Here is a 19,372-nt window from a genome sequence, read left to right as displayed (position 1 = left end):
TATTTCTTATGAGGAGAGGCTGAGGGAGCTGGGGGTGTTCAGCCTGGAGAAAAGGAGGCTGAGGGGAGACCTTCTCGCTCTCTACAACTCCCTGAAAGGAGGGTGTAGTCAGGGGGGGTCGGTCTCTTCTCCCAAGGAACAGGTGATGGGACAAGAGGAAACGGCCCCAAGTTGCACCAGGGGAGGTTTAGGATGGATATTAGGAACTATTTTGACGCTGAAAGGGTTATTAAGCCTTGGAAGAGGCTGCCCAGGGAGTGGTGGAGCCATTCCTGGAGGTATCTAAAAGCCGGGCAGACGTGGTGCTGAGGGACACGAGTTAGTGGTGGTTTGGGCAGGGTTGGGTTGATGGTTGGACTCGATGACCTGAAAGGTCCCTTCCAACTATAACGATTCTCTGATTCTACATAGGCTTTTTTGAAAACACTCTGGAGAAAACCCCCAAAACCCAGCAGTTTTGGATCTGTGTCTTCATCAGAAAAACTCACAAATCACAGATTCTTTCCTGTTGGATCTCGGCGCTGCCAGACCCTCTGATGTCTTCTTCTAGCGAGGGACACCGCTCGCCCCTCTGCCTCAATGGCCTCTGCCGCGCTGTCACCTCGGACACGCTCCCGCTGTGGCACCCAAAGCCAGCCTGCCCAGTGGCCGTGGCATCCCTGAGATCCCGCCGCCCTCCTGCACAGCTCGGCCTTTTGTGCCCCCCCCGGGCACTCGGGGAGGAGAGGAATCTCTCCAAGCAATTAATAACTCCTTATCAGAACCACCTCCTGCGTGGGTACGAATTCCCTCCCCCAGCCCCGTGCTGTTCTCCCCGGGGGTCTGGGTGCTCCAGAAAAGCACAGGGGTGTGGGGGGTGTGGGTGGGTGGGTGGGGGGTGTCCTCCTCAGCCCCCAGCTGGGATCCCGGGGGAGCCCCACCGGTTGGGGGACATTGCTGCACCGGGAGAGGCTTTTCCTGCATTTTCCCCTCCTTGTCATCAACCCTACCGGCTAATTAAACGAAAAGGCAATTAGCCAGTTTCCTATAGAGGCCAATACGTTAATCAGACTCCCCAGCCTGGGAAAAGTCAGTACGGGTGCTAATAATTCAAACCGGTGGCTGTGGGAGCCCCGACGGCCGGTAACTCATCCCGGGGGTCGCGGGTGCAGCGCCCCCGCCGCGCTCCTCCCCGCCCGCAGGGGGCGCTACAGCACCCCCCCCCCCCGATACTCCTGCCCAGCGCATGCGCAGAGCGGGGACCCTCTGGAACCGGGCAACGGCAGGGCTCTACCGGCGGTGGGGCGGGCAGGGCCCAACCGTTACCGGTACCCGGGCTGACACTGGGCTCTGCCCTACCGCCTCCTCCCGGGAGCCGAGACTCCGGCCTCGTCTGCCGCTCTGGTGCGACCTGCTCCCCACCAGGCGCCGCCGCCTGCACTGACATCGCCCCGCGGTGGCCGTACCGGCTCCGCTGCCCCACGCCGGTTCCCACCCGAGTTACCGGCAGCGGGTGGGGAGGACTTCCCCTCCCACACACCCCCTCCCCGCTGCGACCGTGGTAGGGCCGGGCGGGCGCTGCCGGTCCTGCCGGGGCAAAGCGGGCGCTACCGGTGCCGGCTCCCCGCGGGCAGGCCCCGGTGCAGCCCCGGTGCGCAGCCACGTGGTCTCGCCCCAGCGGAACGGTCCTCCCAACCATAGAGCCTGCCGGCCGCTGCGGGCCAGAGAGGCGCGGCTGCGCATGCGCCTTGCGCGCCGGCTGCGCAGGTTCCGCCCCCCCGGCCGGCGCCGTCGTATAAGAAGGGGGCGGTTGACGTCAGCGTCCTCTTCCGCCCGCTCTGCGCTCGCCAGCGAGACAGGGCTGTTGCCGCCGCCATTGCTGGAACCCCCCCGCCCCGGAGAATCCACCGCCATCCGCCACCATGGTGAGTCCATGCGGCCCGCCGCCGCCCTGGGGGGACCGAGCGGGCACCGTGCTCGCCGCGGCAGTGGGGATGGCCGCCCCGGGAGGGCCCGTGGGCCGGTAGCGGTGGCAGCGGCCTGTTCGCGGCGGGCTGGGCCGCTGCTGAGGGGAGAGGGGTGGGGCTGGCGAGCCGGGAGGGAGGGGACTGTCTCCGGGGGGGACTCGGGGCCGTTGCCCGGCGGGTGGGGCTCAGCGACCCCCGGGGGTCCGTGTCAGTCCCCGTAGGACGCTCCTCTGCTGGTGCCGGGGTGCGGTGGGACCGGTGCTAGCCCAGCGGGGAGGGGGGAGCGGCGGTGGCGACGGTGATGTGGCACCGGGGCGGCGTTGACGCCTTTGCGGTGCCTTATGTAACGCTGCGGCCCGGGCCGGGGACAAACCGAGCGGCGCGACGGGCTGTCACCCACCTGCCGCGGAGCAGCGACCCAGCGAGGGCTCGGGTTTGGTGGAGGTTTTACCTCACGGAAGCGTTGACGCTGCCGCCGTTCGTGGGAGGCTCAGCCCGGAGAGCGCTGGGTGCTCCTGCTGCAGGCCCAGGCCCCTGTAACGCCGGTGTCTGCCGTGCCCTTGCTGCGGGTGGGCTTGTAGCGCGCAGGCAGGATGGATGGTGGTGTGACGATGGCAGGTATTTCTGGTGTCCTCAAACCAGGCCAGTTATGTTTCCTAGACCTGCCAAAGCCGTCTCTACACACCCTGTGGTTTTTCTTTTTTTTCTCCCCCCTCCCTCCTCTCATTCTTCAAGGTGAACTTCACAGTAGACCAGATACGGGCCATCATGGACAAAAAGGCCAACATCAGAAACATGTCCGTGATTGCCCACGTCGATCACGGCAAATCCACCTTGACTGATTCTCTGGTATGCAAAGCTGGTATCATCGCTTCTGCCCGCGCGGGGGAGACCCGTTTCACTGACACAAGGAAGGATGAGCAGGAACGGTGCATCACCATCAAATCGACGTGAGTTTCCCTCCTGTCAGGCACCTCGCTGCTCTCCCCACCACCTGCCTGGGCTGAGCTTGGGGGGGGGGGCTTTGAGTCCTCTGCTGGTTTGATCCTGAGGTGAAAGAAGACGGCGTTGGGTTTTCTCTAGTCTAGTTCAGAAGCTCCTCTCTTGCTTGTGGGGATTGCGTAAATGAAAGAGGGAGTATTGATGGGCTTGGGGTGAATCACAGAGCGCTGGCTCGGTGGCCACTGGGAAATAGATGTGCCAGCGGGAGCTTCAGCCTTCCAGTTTAGCACTGGGGCTGTGGGATGTGGCTGGTGTCATCTGAAGTCCTGCAGATGCGGTGTGGAGACTCTTGGGAGCATCTCTTGTGACGTACCTTGGCGGCTGTGTCACCACGGGTGGTTTGAGGACCCGGAGGGGCATGAAAAGGGATTAAAAAGGCACTCGGGCCTAATAGGAAAAGGTACAAATCCTTGACTGAAACAAACAGAGCCCTTTTTGGGCACTTTAAGTGGCGTGGAATCAGAAGAGATTCTGGTTTCAGAAGTGGTTATGGTTTGGGAAAAGCGTAGGGAGGGCGGATTTTAGTCTGCGCTCCTTGTTATCTCCCACACTGGCCTCCCAGGAATACGCTTCAGGAAATCTTTAAGCCCAGGCGCAATTTTCTGTGCGGGATCAAAGGCTGTTTGTAAGCGTTGGGGGGGAGTAATAGATACTGTAGATAATAATTTGAATAGTTTTTCTTTTATTTCAGAGCTATTTCCCTATTTTACGAGCTTTCTGAAAACGATTTGGCCTTCATCAAGCAGAGCAAGGATGGTTCTGGTTTCTTGATCAACCTGATTGACTCTCCAGGGCATGTGGACTTCTCTTCAGAGGTCACTGCTGCTCTTCGTGTCACTGATGGTGCCCTGGTTGTTGTAGACTGTGTCTCTGGTAAGCTTTTCTGCAGCCGCGTGCAGTTGGAGCGTGTGTTGGGCGAGTTTGAAGACGAGGATAACCAATTCCCCTGTGTTTGGCAGGCGTGTGCGTGCAGACAGAGACTGTGCTGCGTCAGGCCATTGCCGAGAGGATCAAGCCTGTCCTGATGATGAACAAGATGGACCGAGCGCTGCTGGAGCTGCAGCTGGAGCCAGAAGAGCTGTACCAGACCTTCCAGCGCATCGTGGAAAACGTGAACGTCATTATCTCCACGTATGGAGAAGGAGAAAGTGGCCCAATGGGAAATATCATGGTAAGAGGAAGGCTGTGTTGGAAATTGGTGAGAGGGAGGAGTTGTGGCTCTTTTTTATCTCAAATGAAGAAGTGAGAGTAGAATAACGAAGATGCCTGTATTACCCAGGCTCGTGCTGGTTTGGAGCTCTCACTGGCTTTTCTTCTAAATCTTCTGTTAGTTAAGGCTTGAGTGAATAAACATCATACATCCGAGAAGGTATTTTCTCTCTCTACCAAGGACGCCCTTGTTTTGTAGGACACATTCTTGCCTGTGTCACGTCTGTGATGTCGGGTGATGCGGGATCCTAGGCTCCTCTGCAGCATCCCTCCCCTGGCTCTGAAATGGAAGGCTAGGAGGTGTTTGCCAGTCCCTGCGCTCCTTGCACCGCTCCCCACTGGGTTCCCGGGTAGCGGGCAGGGCTGTCGCTTCTGAGAAAAAAGCTTGTGCTTTGTTCCTGTTGAGTGCTCTCCTGCACGCTGCAGGTTTTCATCCGTTGCTGAGTCTCCGAATGAAGGGCAGGAATCCTACCTGCATGCAAATCGAGGCTTGTCTGTCTGAGCTGGTTGAAGGGATGAAATACCGATCTAGTTCTGTGGTGTGAAGCTAAAATGGCCAGGCTGTGCCTGGACCTTGGAGGTGGCTGCTGTTGCAGAGCTGCTTGTGCGTCCCACAAATCAGAAGCTCTGTCTTCAGACTCCTTGTGGAGCCGTTTTGAGTGTTGTTTGGGATGGAGTAGGCCGATTGCTGTAACGCTCCGTGGCTGTTCCTCTGTAACCCAGCTCTCCTATTCCCTTTCAGATTGACCCAGTGCTCGGTACCGTCGGCTTTGGTTCTGGCCTGCACGGCTGGGCTTTCACCCTCAAACAGTTTGCTGAAATGTACGTTGCGAAGTTCGCTGCCAAGGGTGATGCCCAGCTGAGTCCATCTGAGCGTGCCAAGAAAGTAGAAGACATGATGAAGAAGCTGTGGGGAGACAGGTGAGGAATTGTGGCCGCTGCTTTTAATTCCGGGCCAGCTCCATGTGGCTGTGACTTGATGCTGTAGGAGATGGGTAAGGAGGGAGGATGTGGTCGTGCTTGTCTTAGTGACTTGGTCCACGTGCTAGTGAAAGAACCGTTTCCCATAAAATCCCTGCGGAATAGGAAACACAGATAAATGGGGAGGGGATGGTGAATTGACAACACAAGTTAAAAGCATTTTGGGGAGCTCTGAAAGCCTGAGAATGACGAGGGAAAGTATGAAGATGGTTCTTGCTCAGCAGCTCTTTGCTCTGGCCTGAGCAAGCAGAACAAGGCACGCTTCTGCAGCTGAACTGAGCATTGATGCTTATCTGATTTGATTCTTTCTGTAGGTATTTTGATCCTGCTACTGGCAAGTTCAGCAAATCTGCTACCAGCCCTGATGGAAAGAAACTGCCCAGGACCTTCTGCCAGCTCATCCTTGACCCCATCTTCAAGGTGAGTTCCTTAGTGTTCACCCCACGCTGGTGCCTTCTGTTCTCCGGTTCAGTAACGGTGCGTGATGATGAAAAATTTCTTCACTTTGACCTGACTTGTTTGATTGAAGAAATTTAAATATCTGACACATCTTGTTACTCTGTGGGAGCAGGGAGGCTGGTAGTAGATGTTGTGCAGGCGAGTGTCTGAGCCTGCAAATGGATTCAGCTGGGTGATGAGCAAGAACAGAGATTCTCTTTAGAGCCCGTTGTGCTGCTGCTTCAAACTGGGTCACCGATGCCATTCATGACTGCTCCTGTTGTGTTCCAGGTTTTTGATGCAATCATGAACTTCAAGAAAGAGGAGGCGGCTAAACTGATTGAGAAACTGGACATCAAGCTTGACAGTGAAGATAAGGACAAGGAGGGCAAACCCCTGCTGAAGGTGAGATGGGGCTGAGTGGTCTGTGGGGAGGAGACGAGTAGTTGGGCTGCTCCAACTGAGTCAACTTAGGAAGCAGGTACAAACCCTGCTTGGGTGGGAAGGAGCTGTTGGCAGCTTGGAGGCTGGGGAAGGAAGGGAAGGTTGTGAGCAATTGGGACTGGGTTTCACTCCTCTGATCTCTGCTCAGGCTGTGATGAGGCGGTGGCTGCCTGCCGGAGATGCCCTGCTGCAGATGATCACCATTCACCTGCCTTCTCCTGTCACAGCCCAGAAGTACCGCTGTGAGCTGCTCTACGAGGGACCCCCTGATGATGAGGCTGCCATAGGTATGATGAGCTGCTGCTTTGCTGCCAGGCATCTCTTCCCTTAAGTGCTCAGTGCTCCAAAATACCTGGAGCCATCTCCTTCCCCAAGTGCATAGCTTGGTAGCTACTGTAGTTCTTGAGTCTGTAGCTTTTCTACTATGGATCAAACAAGCTTATTAGCCCTGGTGAGGCCCCATCTGGAGCACTGTGTCCAGTTCTGGGCTCCCCAGTTCAAGAAGGACAGGAAACTGCTGGAAGAGGGTACAGCAGAGGGCTACAAAGATGATGAGGGGCCTGGAGCATCTCTCTCACGAGGAGAAGCTGAGGGACTTGGGTCCTTTTAGTCTGGAGAAGAGAAGACTGAGGGGGGAATCTCATCAATGCCTATAAATACTTGAAGGGTGGGTGTCAGGAGGATGGGGCCAGTCTTTTTTCAGTGGTGCCCAGTGACAGGACATGGGGCAGTGGGCACAAACTGGAACATGGGAAGCTCCATCTCAACATGAGGAGGAACTTTTTTACTGTGAGGGTGGCAGGGCCCTAGAAGAGGCTGCCCAGAGAGATGGTGGAGTCTCCTTCTCTGGAGACATTCAAACCCTGCCTGGACATGTTCCTGTGGGACCTGCTCTGGGTGACCCTGCTGTGGCAGGGGGTTGGAGGAGATGATCTCCAGAGGTCCCTTCCAAGCCCATATTGTTCTGTGATTCTGTGAATGAGCTCGCTAAGTGACTGGAGAGTAGTCAGGGTATATGCCAAAGGCTCAGGCTGAGCCTGTGTTCATTTAAAAGATCTCTTGGTGAGGTGATCTTGGACTGTCCAGCTGTCCAGACATAAGTCAACAGATTGGGACAATACTGTGTACAGGCCTCATGTTGGGGTTTGGGAGTGGGAGGGGAGACAGGGCACATACCAAATGTGAGAAACAGAACTGAACTAAGCTGATCTGTCTCCCAGGTATTAAGAACTGTGACCCCAAAGGCCCCCTGATGATGTACATCTCTAAAATGGTGCCAACCTCTGACAAGGGACGTTTCTACGCTTTTGGACGTGTCTTCTCTGGTCTCGTCTCAACTGGCTTGAAAGTCAGAATCATGGGACCAAACTACACACCTGGCAAGAAGGAGGATCTGTACCTGAAGCCAATTCAAAGGTCAGTCCTGGCTGGGGTGTGCTCTGTGGTCCACATTTGTGATGCTAGAACAGTCATGTGTCTCTTCTCGTCTCTGAGGCCAGGCAAGGCGCTTGGCCGTGGACTTCAGGTCTGCTGCTGAGGTCCAAGAGCCAGCCTGGTGGGACCTCCTCTTCCAAACTTCATTAAAACAACTTTCTCTTTCACCAGGACCATTCTCATGATGGGCCGCTACGTTGAACCCATCGAGGACGTGCCTTGTGGAAACATTGTTGGTCTGGTTGGTGTCGACCAGTTCCTTGTGAAGACTGGAACCATCACCACCTTCGAGCACGCTCACAACATGAGAGTCATGAAGTTCAGCGTCAGCCCTGTTGTGCGCGTGGCTGTGGAGGCCAAGAACCCAGCGGACCTGCCCAAGCTGGTGGAGGGACTGAAGCGTCTTGCCAAGTCTGACCCTATGGTGCAGGTGAATGTCCAAAACGATTCTGGGGACTGGAGAAATCCTGGTCCTGCTGGCACAGGAGGATTCTGCCTCTAGTTCTGGTGGTGCTGGCAGAAAAGTCTTGAGTATTGGTCCCAGCTCTACTGGAGTGGGAAGGAATGCTGCATTTCACCTTGGGGTTGGCGCTGAGTCATCCCCAAATCAGTGGAAAAAGCATCTAAAAATAGCTCTATGAGTCAAAGACAAAAATCAGAGCGAGCCACTAGTATTTTATGCGCGACAGCTTCCGTTGCGTTGCAGCTGAAAGCCTCACCTGCCGTGTGAATGGTCTTTTCAGTGCATCATCGAGGAGTCTGGGGAGCACATCATCGCTGGGGCAGGGGAGCTGCACTTGGAGATCTGCCTGAAGGATCTGGAGGAGGACCACGCCTGCATTCCCATTAAGGTAGAGGGGCTGCGGTGGCAGAGCTGGTGGTGAGCTCTGGGTGGGTGTCTGGTGAGCTGCAGTTTGGCTGGTGGCTCACTGCTCTTCTCTGCTCTTTGCCACCGCAGAAATCAGATCCTGTTGTGTCCTACCGTGAGACAGTCAGCGAGGAATCCAATGTGATGTGCCTTTCTAAGTCCCCCAACAAACACAACAGGCTCTACATGAAGGCCCGACCCTTCCCAGATGGTTTGGCCGAGGACATCGACAAGGGTGAGGTCTCAGCTCGTCAGGAGCTGAAGCAACGAGCTCGTTACCTGGCTGAGAAGTACGAGTGGGATGTCACCGAAGCCAGGAAGATCTGGTGCTTTGGTCCTGATGGCACCGGCCCCAACATTCTGACCGACATCACCAAGGGAGTGCAGTACCTCAATGAGATCAAGGACAGCGTGGTGGCCGGCTTCCAGTGGGCCACAAAGGAGGTAGGCAGGGGCGGGTGGCATCGTAAATGACCAGTGCACGTCTTTTCAAAGAAATTTGGGGAAAATTGCCACGTAGAGTGCGACATATTTATAATTCAGAAGTATCTTTTAGGTTTAATGAAACTCAGTGTTGGCTGGAGTGAAGTTCTATCGATTTAGACACAAGACCAACCTCAAGACAAAAAGCTTTCTCCTGGGGCTGCTGAGAAATTCATCGCGGCAGCACGTACTTAACATTTCAAAAAGCTTTTTCAGGGAGCAAAATGCAAGAGTGGGGATAGAAACTGCTAAAATTTATAACGCAGCTGGCATCAAAGGAAAATAAAAGGTACTCGGAGCCTCAGCAAAGATCTGGCCTTGTTGACCAGTTATTTTTTGAGGACTAAACAGGAGATGACTCCAGAATAATGAGTTGATGGGTAGACTGGGAACAGCAACAGGAGAAGGGTTTTTCCTGCTTATTTTGTTTTAAGCTAGTCTCAGTCAGGAGAAAAAAATACCATGCCAACAACTTCTTTTGTCCCACTAATGTGGAAAACCTGCTTTTCTTGGCCAAATACTTGGCTAGCAGCATCCTGAGGTGTTGGTTGATCCCTTGCTCCGCTTTTCCAGGGGGTCCTGTGTGAGGAGAACATGCGTGGTGTGCGTTTCGATGTGCACGATGTCACCCTGCACGCCGATGCCATCCACCGCGGAGGTGGGCAGATCATTCCCACTGCCAGGAGATGCCTGTATGCCTGTGTGCTCACCGCTCAGCCCAGGCTCATGGAGCCCATCTACCTTGTGGAAATCCAGGTGAGGAACCTCTGCTCAGCTCAGAAGATCTTGGGCCAAGAAAAGTTGAGTGGTTCCTGACATCTCTCTCCTGACACCTGTCTCTTGCAGTGCCCAGAGCAGGTGGTGGGTGGCATCTATGGTGTGCTGAACAGGAAGCGTGGCCACGTCTTTGAGGAGACCCAGGTGGCCGGCACCCCCATGTTCGTGGTCAAGGCCTACCTGCCTGTCAACGAGTCCTTTGGTGAGTCCTGGTCCTGGGCGTGCTGGATACCAACCCTGGGAAGGAAGGACATCCTTTGTGTCCAGCTGGCTGGTTGTAGAATCATTTAGGTTGGAAAAGATCCTTAAGATCATAGAGTCCAACCATAAACTTAATGTCCACCATTAACCCATGTCCCTCAGCACCACATCTATACGTGTTTTAAATCCCTCCAGGGATGGTGACTCCACCACTTCCCTGGGCAGCCTCTTCAAAGGCTTCATAACCCTTTTGGTGAAGAAATTCTTCATAATCTCCATCCTAAACCTCCCCTGGCACAACTTGGAGGCCATCACAGGATGGTTTGGGTGGGAAGGGACCTTAAAGACCACCCAGTATCGTGTCCCCCCCCTTCCTCCCCCAAACCCCCCCTGGCCCTGGGCAGGGACACCTCCCACCAGGTTGCTCAAAACCCCATCCAACCTGGCCTTGGATGTTTCCAGGGATGGGGCATCGACCACCTATCTGGGCAACCTGGGCCAGGATCTCACCACCCTCAGTATAAAACATTTCTTCCTTACATCTAGTCTAGATGTCCCCTTTTAGTTTAAAGCCGTTGTCACTTGTCCTATCATGACAGACCCTGCTAAATCAGTCCCCATCTTACTTAAAAGACCTCCTGAAGAGCTAGGGGTCAAAGTGAGGCCTTTCTGGAGCCTTCTCCAACCTCAGCTCCCAGCCCTTCCTTATGGCACGGGTGCCCTGTGCTTGGCATCTCTGGAGGCTTTGGATTCCTTTCCCCTGGGTGGTGACCTGGAACCTTCATAGAATCACAGCCTGGTTTGGGTTGGAAGGGACCTTAAAAATCATCTTCTTCCAACCCCCTGCCCTGGGCAGGGACACCTCCCACAAAACCACATTGCTCCAAGCCCCCTCCAACCTGGCCTTGAACCCCTCCAGGGATGGGGCAGGCACAGCTTCTCTGGGCAACCTGGGCCAGGCTCTCACCACCCTCACAGCAAAGAAGTTCTTCCCCACATCTCATCTCCATCTCCCCTCTGTCAGTGTCAAACCCTTCCCCCTCATCCTATCATGACAAGACCTGCTAAAGTCAGTCCCCATCTTTCTTAGAAGACCTCGTGACATACTGAGGTCATGGTGGGGCCTTCTTGGAATGTTCTCCAACCCCAGCTCCAGCCCTTTCTCAGGGCAGAGCTGCCCTATGGTTGCCATCTCAGTAGGCTTTGGCTTCCTTACATCTGGGTGATGACCTTGAGCTTTAGATGACTCCAAACTCCTCCTGTTGAAGAAGAACCTCACCACCTCCTTCTTCCTCTCTAGGTTTCACAGCGGATTTGAGGTCCAACACTGGTGGCCAAGCTTTCCCCCAGTGTGTCTTCGACCACTGGCAGATCCTGCCCGGGGACCCCTTCGAGAACGCCAGCCGGCCCTGCCAGGTGGTGGCCGAGACCCGTAAACGCAAAGGGCTGAAGGAAGGCATCCCCGCCCTTGACAACTTCCTCGACAAACTCTAATTAAACTCCCGATGGACTCTGGGGGGGGAGAAAGTGGGGGTTGGGGTGGGGTGTGGTAACATTTAATTAAATTAGCCTGGGGGTAGAGAGAAACCCGTCAACCGCCATCTTGTTAATTAATGGGTTTCATAGTGATTTGAGACTTTAAATGAGGAAGAAATCAAAAAAGATATATTAAAAAAAAAAAAAAAGCAGCCTTATAGGTTTCTGTGTTGCACATGATTCATCTTTGCCATTGTAACTAAAACATTTCCACGAGATTTGCCCAATTCTGTATTTATTTGACTCAAAATGTTTGGGGGGAGGAGGGGGAAGAAATGCTCTCCTTCCCCTGAGGAAAAAGGGGGGTAAATCCATGCAAAATGAGGGGAAAACCTGCAGTGTGACTGTCCGTCGTGACCATCGCCGCCTGTATTAGTGCCACTGGAATTAATAAAATTGGATAATGGTGATCTTTTTGTTTTGTTTTTACGGTTTTGGGGGGAAATTAGGGTGCCCCCCCACCCCACCCCACCCCCTTTGCGGGCGGGAGGACCCGGGTAGAGGGAAAGGGAGGGGGAGGGAGGAGCGCGCCCGCCCCTTGGCTCCGCCCACCCTCCGCCAGAGGCCCCGCCCCGCCCATTGGGCGGGGCGGGGCCCTCTGGCGGAGGGTGGGCGGAGCTAAGGGGTGGGCGGGAGCGTCTCGCGGAGGGTGGGCGGGGTCGGCAGCTGTGGTGGAATGCGGCGGCGGCGACGCGGGCGGCGGCGGCCCAGGTGGGGCCGGATGGGGGGGTGGAGGGAAGGAAAATGGGGGGGTCTGTGGGGCTGGGAAGGAGCTGTGGGGCTGGGAGGGGATTTGGGGGGTTGGGGAGAGGGGCTACGGGCTGAATTTGAGGCGGAAGGTGGGGAGGGAATGGGAGGGGCGGGGGGGTGAGGCCTATGGGGTAGGGAGAGGGTGTTGGGGGGCGGATGAGGGAGAGTTGTGGGGAGGGGAGGTGAGGAGGAGGATGAGGGGGAATTGTGGGGGTTATGAGGGGTGAAGGTGGGGGTGTATGTGTGGAATTGGGGGTTATGGGGCAGGGAGGAGATGGGGGGGGTCCGAATGGGGGGCTGTGGGTGTAGGGGGTCAGCGTGGGAGGGGCTGTAAGGGATTGGGGGGTGGGATTTGGAGTTATGGGGCAGGAAGGGGCTGTGGGGGATCAGGATGCAGGGGGTCTGTGGAGCAAGGAGGGGCTGTGGGGGATCAGGATGCAGGGGGTCTGTGGAGCAAGGAGGGGCTGTGGGGCTGGGAGGGGGTTTGAGGGGAGGGGGAGAGGGGGAGAGGGGCGTCAGGCTGAATTTGAGGCGAAGGGTGGGGGGATGAGGCCTGTGGGGTAGGGAGAGGGTGTTGGGGGGCGGATGAGGGAAAGTTGTGGGGAGGGGGGATGAGGAGGAGGATGAGGGGGAGTTGTGGGGGTTATGAGGGGTGGAGGTGGGGGTGTATGTGTGGAATTGGGGGTTATGGGGCAGGGAGGAGATGGGGGGGGTCCAAATGGGGGGCTGTGGGTGTAGGGGGTCAGCGTGGGAGGGGCTGTAAGGGATTGGGGGGTGGGATTTGGAAGGGGCTGTGGGGGATCAGGATGCAGGGGGGGCTGTGGGGGACTGGGGGATGGGATTGGGAGTTATGGGGCAGGTTGGGGCTGTGGGGTAGGGAGGGGCTGTAGGGGATTGGGGGGTGGGATTTGGAGTTATGGGGCAGGGATGGGCTGTGGGGGATCATGGTGGGGGAGGCTCTGGGTGGGGGCAATGAGTCAGGAAGGGACCCCAGGTTTGAGGCCTATGGGGCAGAAATGAGCTGTGGGGGATCAGGGAGGCGGTAGGTTTGGGGGCTATAGGGCAGAGGGGCAGTGGGGGATTGGGATGGGGGAGCTGTGGGGGTTATGGGGCAGCATGGGAGCAGGGGGTTGCCACTGGCCAGGCTGGGGGTGTCCCTCCGCCACCACCGGGTGTCGCTGGCTGCTGTGACAAGGGGTCACAACCATGGCCTTCGCACAGCCCCAATTTCCTCCTCTCTTCCCCCAGGGAGGTCCCATGGCCCTTGGGGCTTGATGAGACTTGGGGGGGCACCCAGAACTAATCTGGGGCTCCTCCCCAGCCCACAGCACAGCTCAGCATGGGGATGCCTTGGGGCTCCCTGCCCTGTGTCCCCCCAGGGGAGACGGTGTCCCTGTGCCGGGCCCTGGCCCTGAGCTGCCGCAGTTCCTGGTGTCACCGTGAGGCTACGGCATAACCCCCCTTTTTTGGTGCCACAGGTGCTGATCCCCGGCTGCTCCCCAGCCTCCTCCTCCGCTGGCAGGGTTGGGGCGGCCTCAGCTCCGCCGGGGCCCTGCAGCCATGTCTACCTTCCGGCAGGAGAGCGTGGAGGACTTCTACGAGATGGGGGAAGAGCTGGGCAGGTGAGGACATCCCGCCGCTGCGCTCAGGGTGGGGGCTTCCCTGCTTGCACCGGGCTGGGAGCTTTGCCTGTGCCCCTTGTGGTGTCCCCGTGCCAGTGACATCCCCTGTGCTGCCTGCAGGCAGTGGGTCTGGGGGCTGTGCCGAGAGCCAGGCACCTCTAGCAGCTATATAGTTAAAAAAAAAGGCGTTAATTAAGATTAAACTCGTTCCAGGCAGGCCTAGGAGCTCCCTGCGGAGCTCCGTCCCGGGTTTGGCCAGGGCTGACGGCCCTCCCCGGTTGCTGCCGCCTGGTTCTGCGCCTGTGGGACAGATCTGGGGGTGAATCACTGCATGCAAATGGGGTTTAATCATCCAGGACGTGGTGGCGGTGGCGGGGGTGTGGGCTGCACTGGGATCCTCTAGCGCTGCCTCGGCTGCGCCAGCCCGGTGCCGGTACCGCCGGGACTCAGGGGCTGCCATCGCCATGGCTGCCTGGGCACGGGGCTTCTGGGGAAATAATTGTGCAGTGGAGAGGTTTTGGGTGGGTTTAGTGTTTTTTTTCAAAGGGGGAGGAGCTTCCAGGGGCTTGTTCCGGGTCCCTTTGGGCTGTGCTGTAGCCGCGGTCTGGTGTGTACCGTGGGGATGGATGTGGTGCCCGGGGGCTGGATCCCTCCTGGGTGAGGCTGGTCCCTGTCCCTGGGGGGCTCTGGGTGGCCCTGGCCACTATCTGGGGACGTATAAAGGAGTGTTGGGTCCAGGCTCGCACGGAGGCTGGTGACGGAGGCCCGTGACGGGGACCACACATCACCACATGCTGGCGGGGATGGCCAATGGCCGGAGCAGCGGGGAGGGGACGGAGCAGCCGGGAGATGTGGGACGGATCCTGTCCTTGGGGGAAGGTGTTGAGGGGCCCTTGTGCATCCCGTTAGAGGGGTCGCGGCGGGGCTCAGCTGGGGCAGGGAGGGGTAAGGTCGGGATCCTGCCATAGCAGTGACACTGGTGTTGGCAGGACCTGGCTCCTGGAAGCGCCTGTGGTGCCCAGAGCCCTGCCTCCCCCCAGCCCCTTACCCGAGCAAGATTGAGCTGTTGATTACTCTTATTTCAGGCATTTTCCCCGCCACCACCACCTTCCCCATCAGAGCTGTATGGTCCCCTGGGACCGCCGGGCTCCAGGGTTTGCTCCCGGGAGTAGCCCAGGGGCTCCTGGCTGGAAATGGGGACCGATGGGCATCTCCCACCCCAGGTGGTCAAAGCAGCACCCAAACAGCCCCGGGGGGAGGGTTAGGAATTCCCTTCCTCCATCCCAGGCAGCACTGGGGTTTACACACCAGCTCCGGCGGTGCCAGGGGGTGTATAACCCTGGGAATGTGTTGGGAGGACCCTGATTCCCAACAGACCCCGGGGAAACTGTGTGTCCTCCTGTGCTGCATCTCCCATCCTTGTGCCGGAACTGACCCCGCTGCCAAGCCCGCACTGGCACGTGGGATGTAGGGAGATCCTCACCTCCTCCCCACATCCTGCAGCGGCCAGTTTGCCATTGTACGGAAATGCCGGGAGAGGAAAACGGGTCTGGAATACGCGGCCAAATTCATCAAGAAGCGGCGGCTGTCGTCCAGCCGCCGGGGCGTGAGCCGGGAGGAGATCGAGAGGGAGGTGGACATCCTGCGGGAGATCCAGCACCCCAACATCATCACCCTGCACGACATCTTCGAGAATAAGACGGATGTGGTGCTGATCCTGGAGCTGGTCTCGGGCGGCGAGCTCTTTGATTTCCTGGCCGAGAAGGAGTCCCTGACGGAGGAGGAGGCCACCCAGTTCCTCAAGCAGATCCTGGATGGGGTGCACTACCTGCACTCCAAGCGCATTGCCCACTTTGACTTGAAGGTGAGGTCAGGGAGGTGCAAACTCCCCTGTGCTCGGCAGCTGGGGACTGGGGATGAGCATCCAGGCCCCTGGGGGGCAGCGGGGATGGCTCTGGGATCTCTTCCTGCTTGAGGCGTGTGTCCTCTCCTCCAGGGAGAGGAGCATGGGGCTCCCACAGGCAAGCGTTGGGGGGTGAACACCAGTCCCTCTCCCCCCGCAGCCGGAGAACATCATGCTGCTGGACAAGAACGTGCCAAACCCTCGCATCAAACTCATCGACTTCGGGATCGCCCACAAGATCGAAGCTGGGAATGAATTCAAGAATATATTTGGGACGCCGGAGTTCGTAGGTGAGGCCTGGCTTGACAGTGTTCTGGGGGGGCTCCTTGAGTTAATCCCAGGGAGATGCCCTCAGCCCTGGCCTGATGTGGCCATGGGGACAGTCTTCTTTCCCCCAGATAAGCATATTTTCTCCCCTGCTTCTTTCTAAAGCCCCAGAAATCGTGAACTACGAGCCCCTGGGGCTGGAGGCTGACATGTGGTGAGTGAGTCCCCTCCCAAGCACCTTCCAGTGGCACCAGTGGCCGGTCCCCAGGACGGGACTCCTGGTGGGGGATGTCCCCTCTTGCTGAAAGCACAGGGAGAGGGGACCGATGGCGTTTTGCGGGGCTTCAGCCTGATCTTCCTCTCTCTTCCAGGAGCATTGGGGTCATCACTTACATCCTGTGAGTATAAGGGGAGCCTGGGGCAGTTGGGCGCTGCAGGGCGAGTCCCCCACCCTGGGCTGCCACCTTTTTGGGGTGTTACAACCCGCTCTTGCTGCAGGCTGAGCGGAGCCTCCCCGTTCCTGGGGGAAACGAAGCAAGAGACCCTGACCAACATCTCCGCCGTCAACTACGACTTCGACGAGGAGTATTTCAGCAACACCAGCGAACTGGCCAAGGACTTCATCCGCCGCCTGCTCGTCAAGGACCCCAAGTGAGAGACGGGGAGCAGAGCTGGGGGTCACCTGGGGAGAGGGGACGGTCCCTCCTGCCTAACCCTCTGCAGCTCCCACATCTCCTGCCTGCACTGGGGTTTAGCTCCAAGCCTGCCCGCTATGAGCCCAGCCCTGTTGTGCTGGTTGTTTATAAATCCCATTTATCCCTCCGTTTCCCTACTGCCTCTTGTAGGATTTGGTGTGGCAAAACATCTGGGAACCAAAGTCTCTCCCTGGCATTAGACCTGGGGTGAATTCTGGGGTCACCCTGAGGGTGCAGCAGCTTGGCTGAGGAGGAGGGAGCAGAGTTTGGAAGGGATGAAGGGCTGCCCTGAGCCCCCCAGGACGCTGGGCTGGGGTGGGAGTGATGGTGCTGTGTGATCCCATATAGGTCAGGAGGTTCCTGCAGGCTCTTCTGTGGGTGTTTGCTCTTGTGGGGCTGGCTGAGGGAGCGGGGGCTGGATGCGGCCCCTGCCTGGTGTGGCCCCTGAGTACAGCGAGTTTGGGCTTATCCGTACCCCAAAGGTGACAGGATCTGAGCTGCTTTTCCAGGAATTTATCAAGGAAAGAGGCAGCAAAGCCTCCGCACCTCGGTCACAGCCTTGCTGTCATTGCAGGAAGCGGATGACCATCGCTCAAAGCCTGGAACACCCTTGGATTAAGGTGAGAAGTTAAAGAATTGGCACTTTTTGGGTGTCAAAGGTCCCAGAGGTTGAGGGGGGGTGTTGGTGCACCAGGAGCTCTCCACCGCTCTTCCAGCCCTGAGTTGGGGCCAATTTGGTGCCACTGGTGGCCATGCTGCCAGGGACCATGGGGTGGGTGCTGAAGCTGTTGGGCTCCTGCTCTCCCGGCTGTGCCCCCACACCTGCGGCTGTCCTTCTCTGCAGGTGATCAAGAGGAGGAACGTCCGCAATGAAGACAACAGTAAGAAGCCTGAGCGCCGCCGGCTGAAGACCACGCGCCTGAAGGAGTACACCATCAAGTCCCACTCCAGCATGCCACCAAACAACACCTACATCAACTTCGAGCGCTTCTCCAAGGTCATGGAGGAGGTGGCCGCAGCTGAAGAGAGCCTCCGAGAGCTGGAGAGGAACAAGAAGTCCTTCCAGGAGGACATCGAGGCCCTTCTGTCCATCTATGAGGAGAAGGAGTCGTGGTACAAGGAGGAGAATGAGAGCATCAGCCAGGACCTCCGCCAGATCCGTCAGGAGCTGCAGAAGACAGAGGCCCTGAAGAAGCAGGCGCAGGAGGAGACCAAGAGCGTGGTGCAGGTGGCCAACGGCCTCAAGCGGCGTTACCGAAAGCTGGAGAACCACTATGAGGCCTTGGCCAAGCAGGTGGCCTCAGAGATGAAGTTCGTCCAGGAGCTGGTGTGGTCCATTGAGCGGGAGAAGCTGCAAAGCGGGGAGGGAGATGGCAGCATCCGCTAAGCTCGGCTGGTGCCGGGGTCAGCTGCCCTCGGGCTGAGCTTGGGGGGTCCTTCCCAATCCCCCCCTGCAATGACCCGCAGCCCCGAAGGGACCTTGGTGGCTCTGCCCCTTGCATGCCCGAGGAGCCGGTCCACTGACACCCTTCGGTGAGTGTCCCCAGGCGTTGCTGGCCTTGCAGTGGGATGTGGGGGGCTTGTGCCTCCCTGGAGACTCCCCCTCAGGGGGCCTGAGTTGTGCTCACCTGGGTTTTGGCTTCTTGCCTGCGGCTCTTGCTTGCCTTGCCGTCTGCGTGCTCCCCGTGGCTCTATCTGTCCCCTCCCTCATTGCCGCAGGGCTCTGGGACCAGTTGCCCCCTCCCTGTCCCACCCAGGGCCTGGGTCTCGGAGCTGCCGCAGCGCCCTGCCCTTGGTGGGGGTCTTGGTGGGGGAGACCCCTCCTCTAAACCCTCGCAGCCGCTCAGTGTCTGCCACACGCAAGCTGTGACCAAGGAGCGATTCCTCACGCCGTGGGTAGCCCATGGGTGGCCCCGGCCGTCCCCCGCTCCCCCCGGGCCATCGCACCCCCCTGCTCCCCACCCCAGCCCTTGGTCCCACCGGGAACTCCCCCTTTTAACAAAATAAAGGTTTCCGTGCACCGGGGCGGCCGAACTTGGCTCCTGCCGTGGGGGGACGGGTGGTGGGAAGGGGACAAGGATGCGCCGTGGGGTGACAGCTCCTCTGCAGCGCTGGTGTTTGCGCTCCTGTCCCAGAGGGATTTCCTTAATTTGGGAGGGGAAAGGTGCTTTATTTTTGCCTTTTTAGCCCCAACACTGGATAGGGAGCTCCTTGCGGGCTTGGAGGGGGCTCTGGGGGTGGGTTGCAGGATGCTCCTGGGCTGGGGGAGCCCCCAACCCCTCTTGCCTTGGACCCTGGGGGAGGTGTGGGGGGCTGAGGGATGGTTTGGGGAATTGAGGAAGGTCTGTGGGGTTTGGGGAGGTCACTGGGGCTTGGGGAGGGTCCCAGGGTTTCTCTAGGGCCCCTACCCTTTTCCCCAGGGATCTCCCTTTTGCAGGGGACCAGCCAGATCCCGTTTTCCATGGGAACAGAGTGGACAAGGGAGAAACACCAATATTATGGGGGCCAGGAAGGGCTGATGGGCTCTGCCATCACCGGCGAGGACAGGAGAGCAGCTGGTGGCCAGGGCTGGGGGGGCCAGCACGGGTTGGCCCCCCTCCCCTTACCCCTGCCCTCTTGGGGACAGGGGAGGAGGGGGACACAAGGTTCCAAATCGCTGTTTTCCACAGAGAATCCAGGAGTGGGTTTCCGCCGGGAGCACTGAGGGGTTCCCGGCTGCCTGCGGCCCCGTGGCGATGGAGCCAAGGACCGGCTGAATTTGATCTGGGGGGAATCACCCGCCAAATCCCGTCGGATGGCAGGCGTCCCTCGGCCTC

The 19,372-nt window shown here is 58.1% G+C and overlaps 2 protein-coding genes and 1 non-coding gene across 4 annotated transcripts; all 3 read left to right on the top strand.

The window, feature by feature from the left end:
• The first annotated feature begins 1,809 nt into the window (after positions 1 to 1,809).
• EEF2 (eukaryotic translation elongation factor 2) lies at positions 1,810 to 11,728 on the top strand. Its single transcript, XM_074163641.1, has 15 exons — positions 1,810 to 1,904; positions 2,682 to 2,896; positions 3,640 to 3,821; positions 3,908 to 4,119; positions 4,900 to 5,078; positions 5,453 to 5,558; positions 5,868 to 5,981; positions 6,169 to 6,307; positions 7,241 to 7,436; positions 7,626 to 7,884; positions 8,198 to 8,305; positions 8,413 to 8,766; positions 9,379 to 9,561; positions 9,652 to 9,784; positions 11,084 to 11,728. The coding sequence occupies exons 1-15, from the start codon at positions 1,902 to 1,904 to the stop codon at positions 11,275 to 11,277; spliced, it is 2,577 nt and encodes an 858-aa protein (XP_074019742.1). The 5' UTR covers positions 1,810 to 1,901; the 3' UTR covers positions 11,278 to 11,728.
• Positions 5,619 to 5,685, top strand: LOC141475608 (small nucleolar RNA SNORD37). The gene has a single exon (XR_012463653.1). It is a non-coding gene; the product is annotated as a small nucleolar RNA SNORD37 (small nucleolar RNA).
• Positions 11,729 to 11,964: 236 nt separating the features above from the next.
• On the top strand, positions 11,965 to 18,588 carry DAPK3 (death associated protein kinase 3). Of its 2 annotated transcripts, XM_074163593.1 has the most exons (9): positions 11,965 to 12,030; positions 13,548 to 13,691; positions 15,195 to 15,555; positions 15,755 to 15,884; positions 16,027 to 16,075; positions 16,233 to 16,259; positions 16,360 to 16,512; positions 17,131 to 17,176; positions 17,401 to 18,588. In XM_074163593.1, exons 2-9 carry the CDS (start codon positions 13,630 to 13,632, stop codon positions 17,941 to 17,943), a joined length of 1,371 nt encoding a protein of 456 aa, XP_074019694.1. In that variant the 5' UTR covers positions 11,965 to 12,030; positions 13,548 to 13,629; the 3' UTR covers positions 17,944 to 18,588. The 2 variants fall into 2 exon arrangements, with proteins under 2 accessions (XP_074019694.1, XP_074019695.1); XM_074163594.1 differs by lacking the exon at positions 11,965 to 12,030 and having other exon boundaries at positions 13,630 to 13,691; positions 17,131 to 17,183; positions 17,432 to 18,582.
• The last annotated feature ends 784 nt before the right edge of the window (positions 18,589 to 19,372 follow it).

The sequence above is a fragment of the Numenius arquata genome, chromosome 25, assembly GCF_964106895.1.
Source record: "Numenius arquata chromosome 25, bNumArq3.hap1.1, whole genome shotgun sequence".
NCBI classification, from domain to species: domain Eukaryota; kingdom Metazoa; phylum Chordata; class Aves; order Charadriiformes; family Scolopacidae; genus Numenius; species Numenius arquata.
This window is presented reverse-complemented; position numbering and strand designations above follow the sequence as displayed.

What these genes read in the sequence shown, in the direction of transcription:
- EEF2 (XM_074163641.1), top strand. An exon ending in TACCTGAAGCCAATTCAAAG is followed by an intron (nt 7,437 to 7,625) that starts GTCAGTCCTGGC and finishes CTCTTTCACCAG; the next exon opens with GACCATTCTCATGATGGGCC. An exon ending in AGTCTGACCCTATGGTGCAG is followed by an intron (nt 7,885 to 8,197) that starts GTGAATGTCCAA and finishes TGGTCTTTTCAG; the next exon opens with TGCATCATCGAGGAGTCTGG.
- DAPK3 (XM_074163593.1), top strand. Translation starts at nt 13,630, where the DNA reads ATGTCTACCTTCCGGCAGGAGAGCGTGGAGGACTTCTACGAGATGGGG. An exon ending in ATGGGGGAAGAGCTGGGCAG is followed by an intron (nt 13,692 to 15,194) that starts GTGAGGACATCC and finishes CACATCCTGCAG; the next exon opens with CGGCCAGTTTGCCATTGTAC. An exon ending in GGGCTGGAGGCTGACATGTG is followed by an intron (nt 16,076 to 16,232) that starts GTGAGTGAGTCC and finishes TCTCTCTTCCAG; the next exon opens with GAGCATTGGGGTCATCACTT.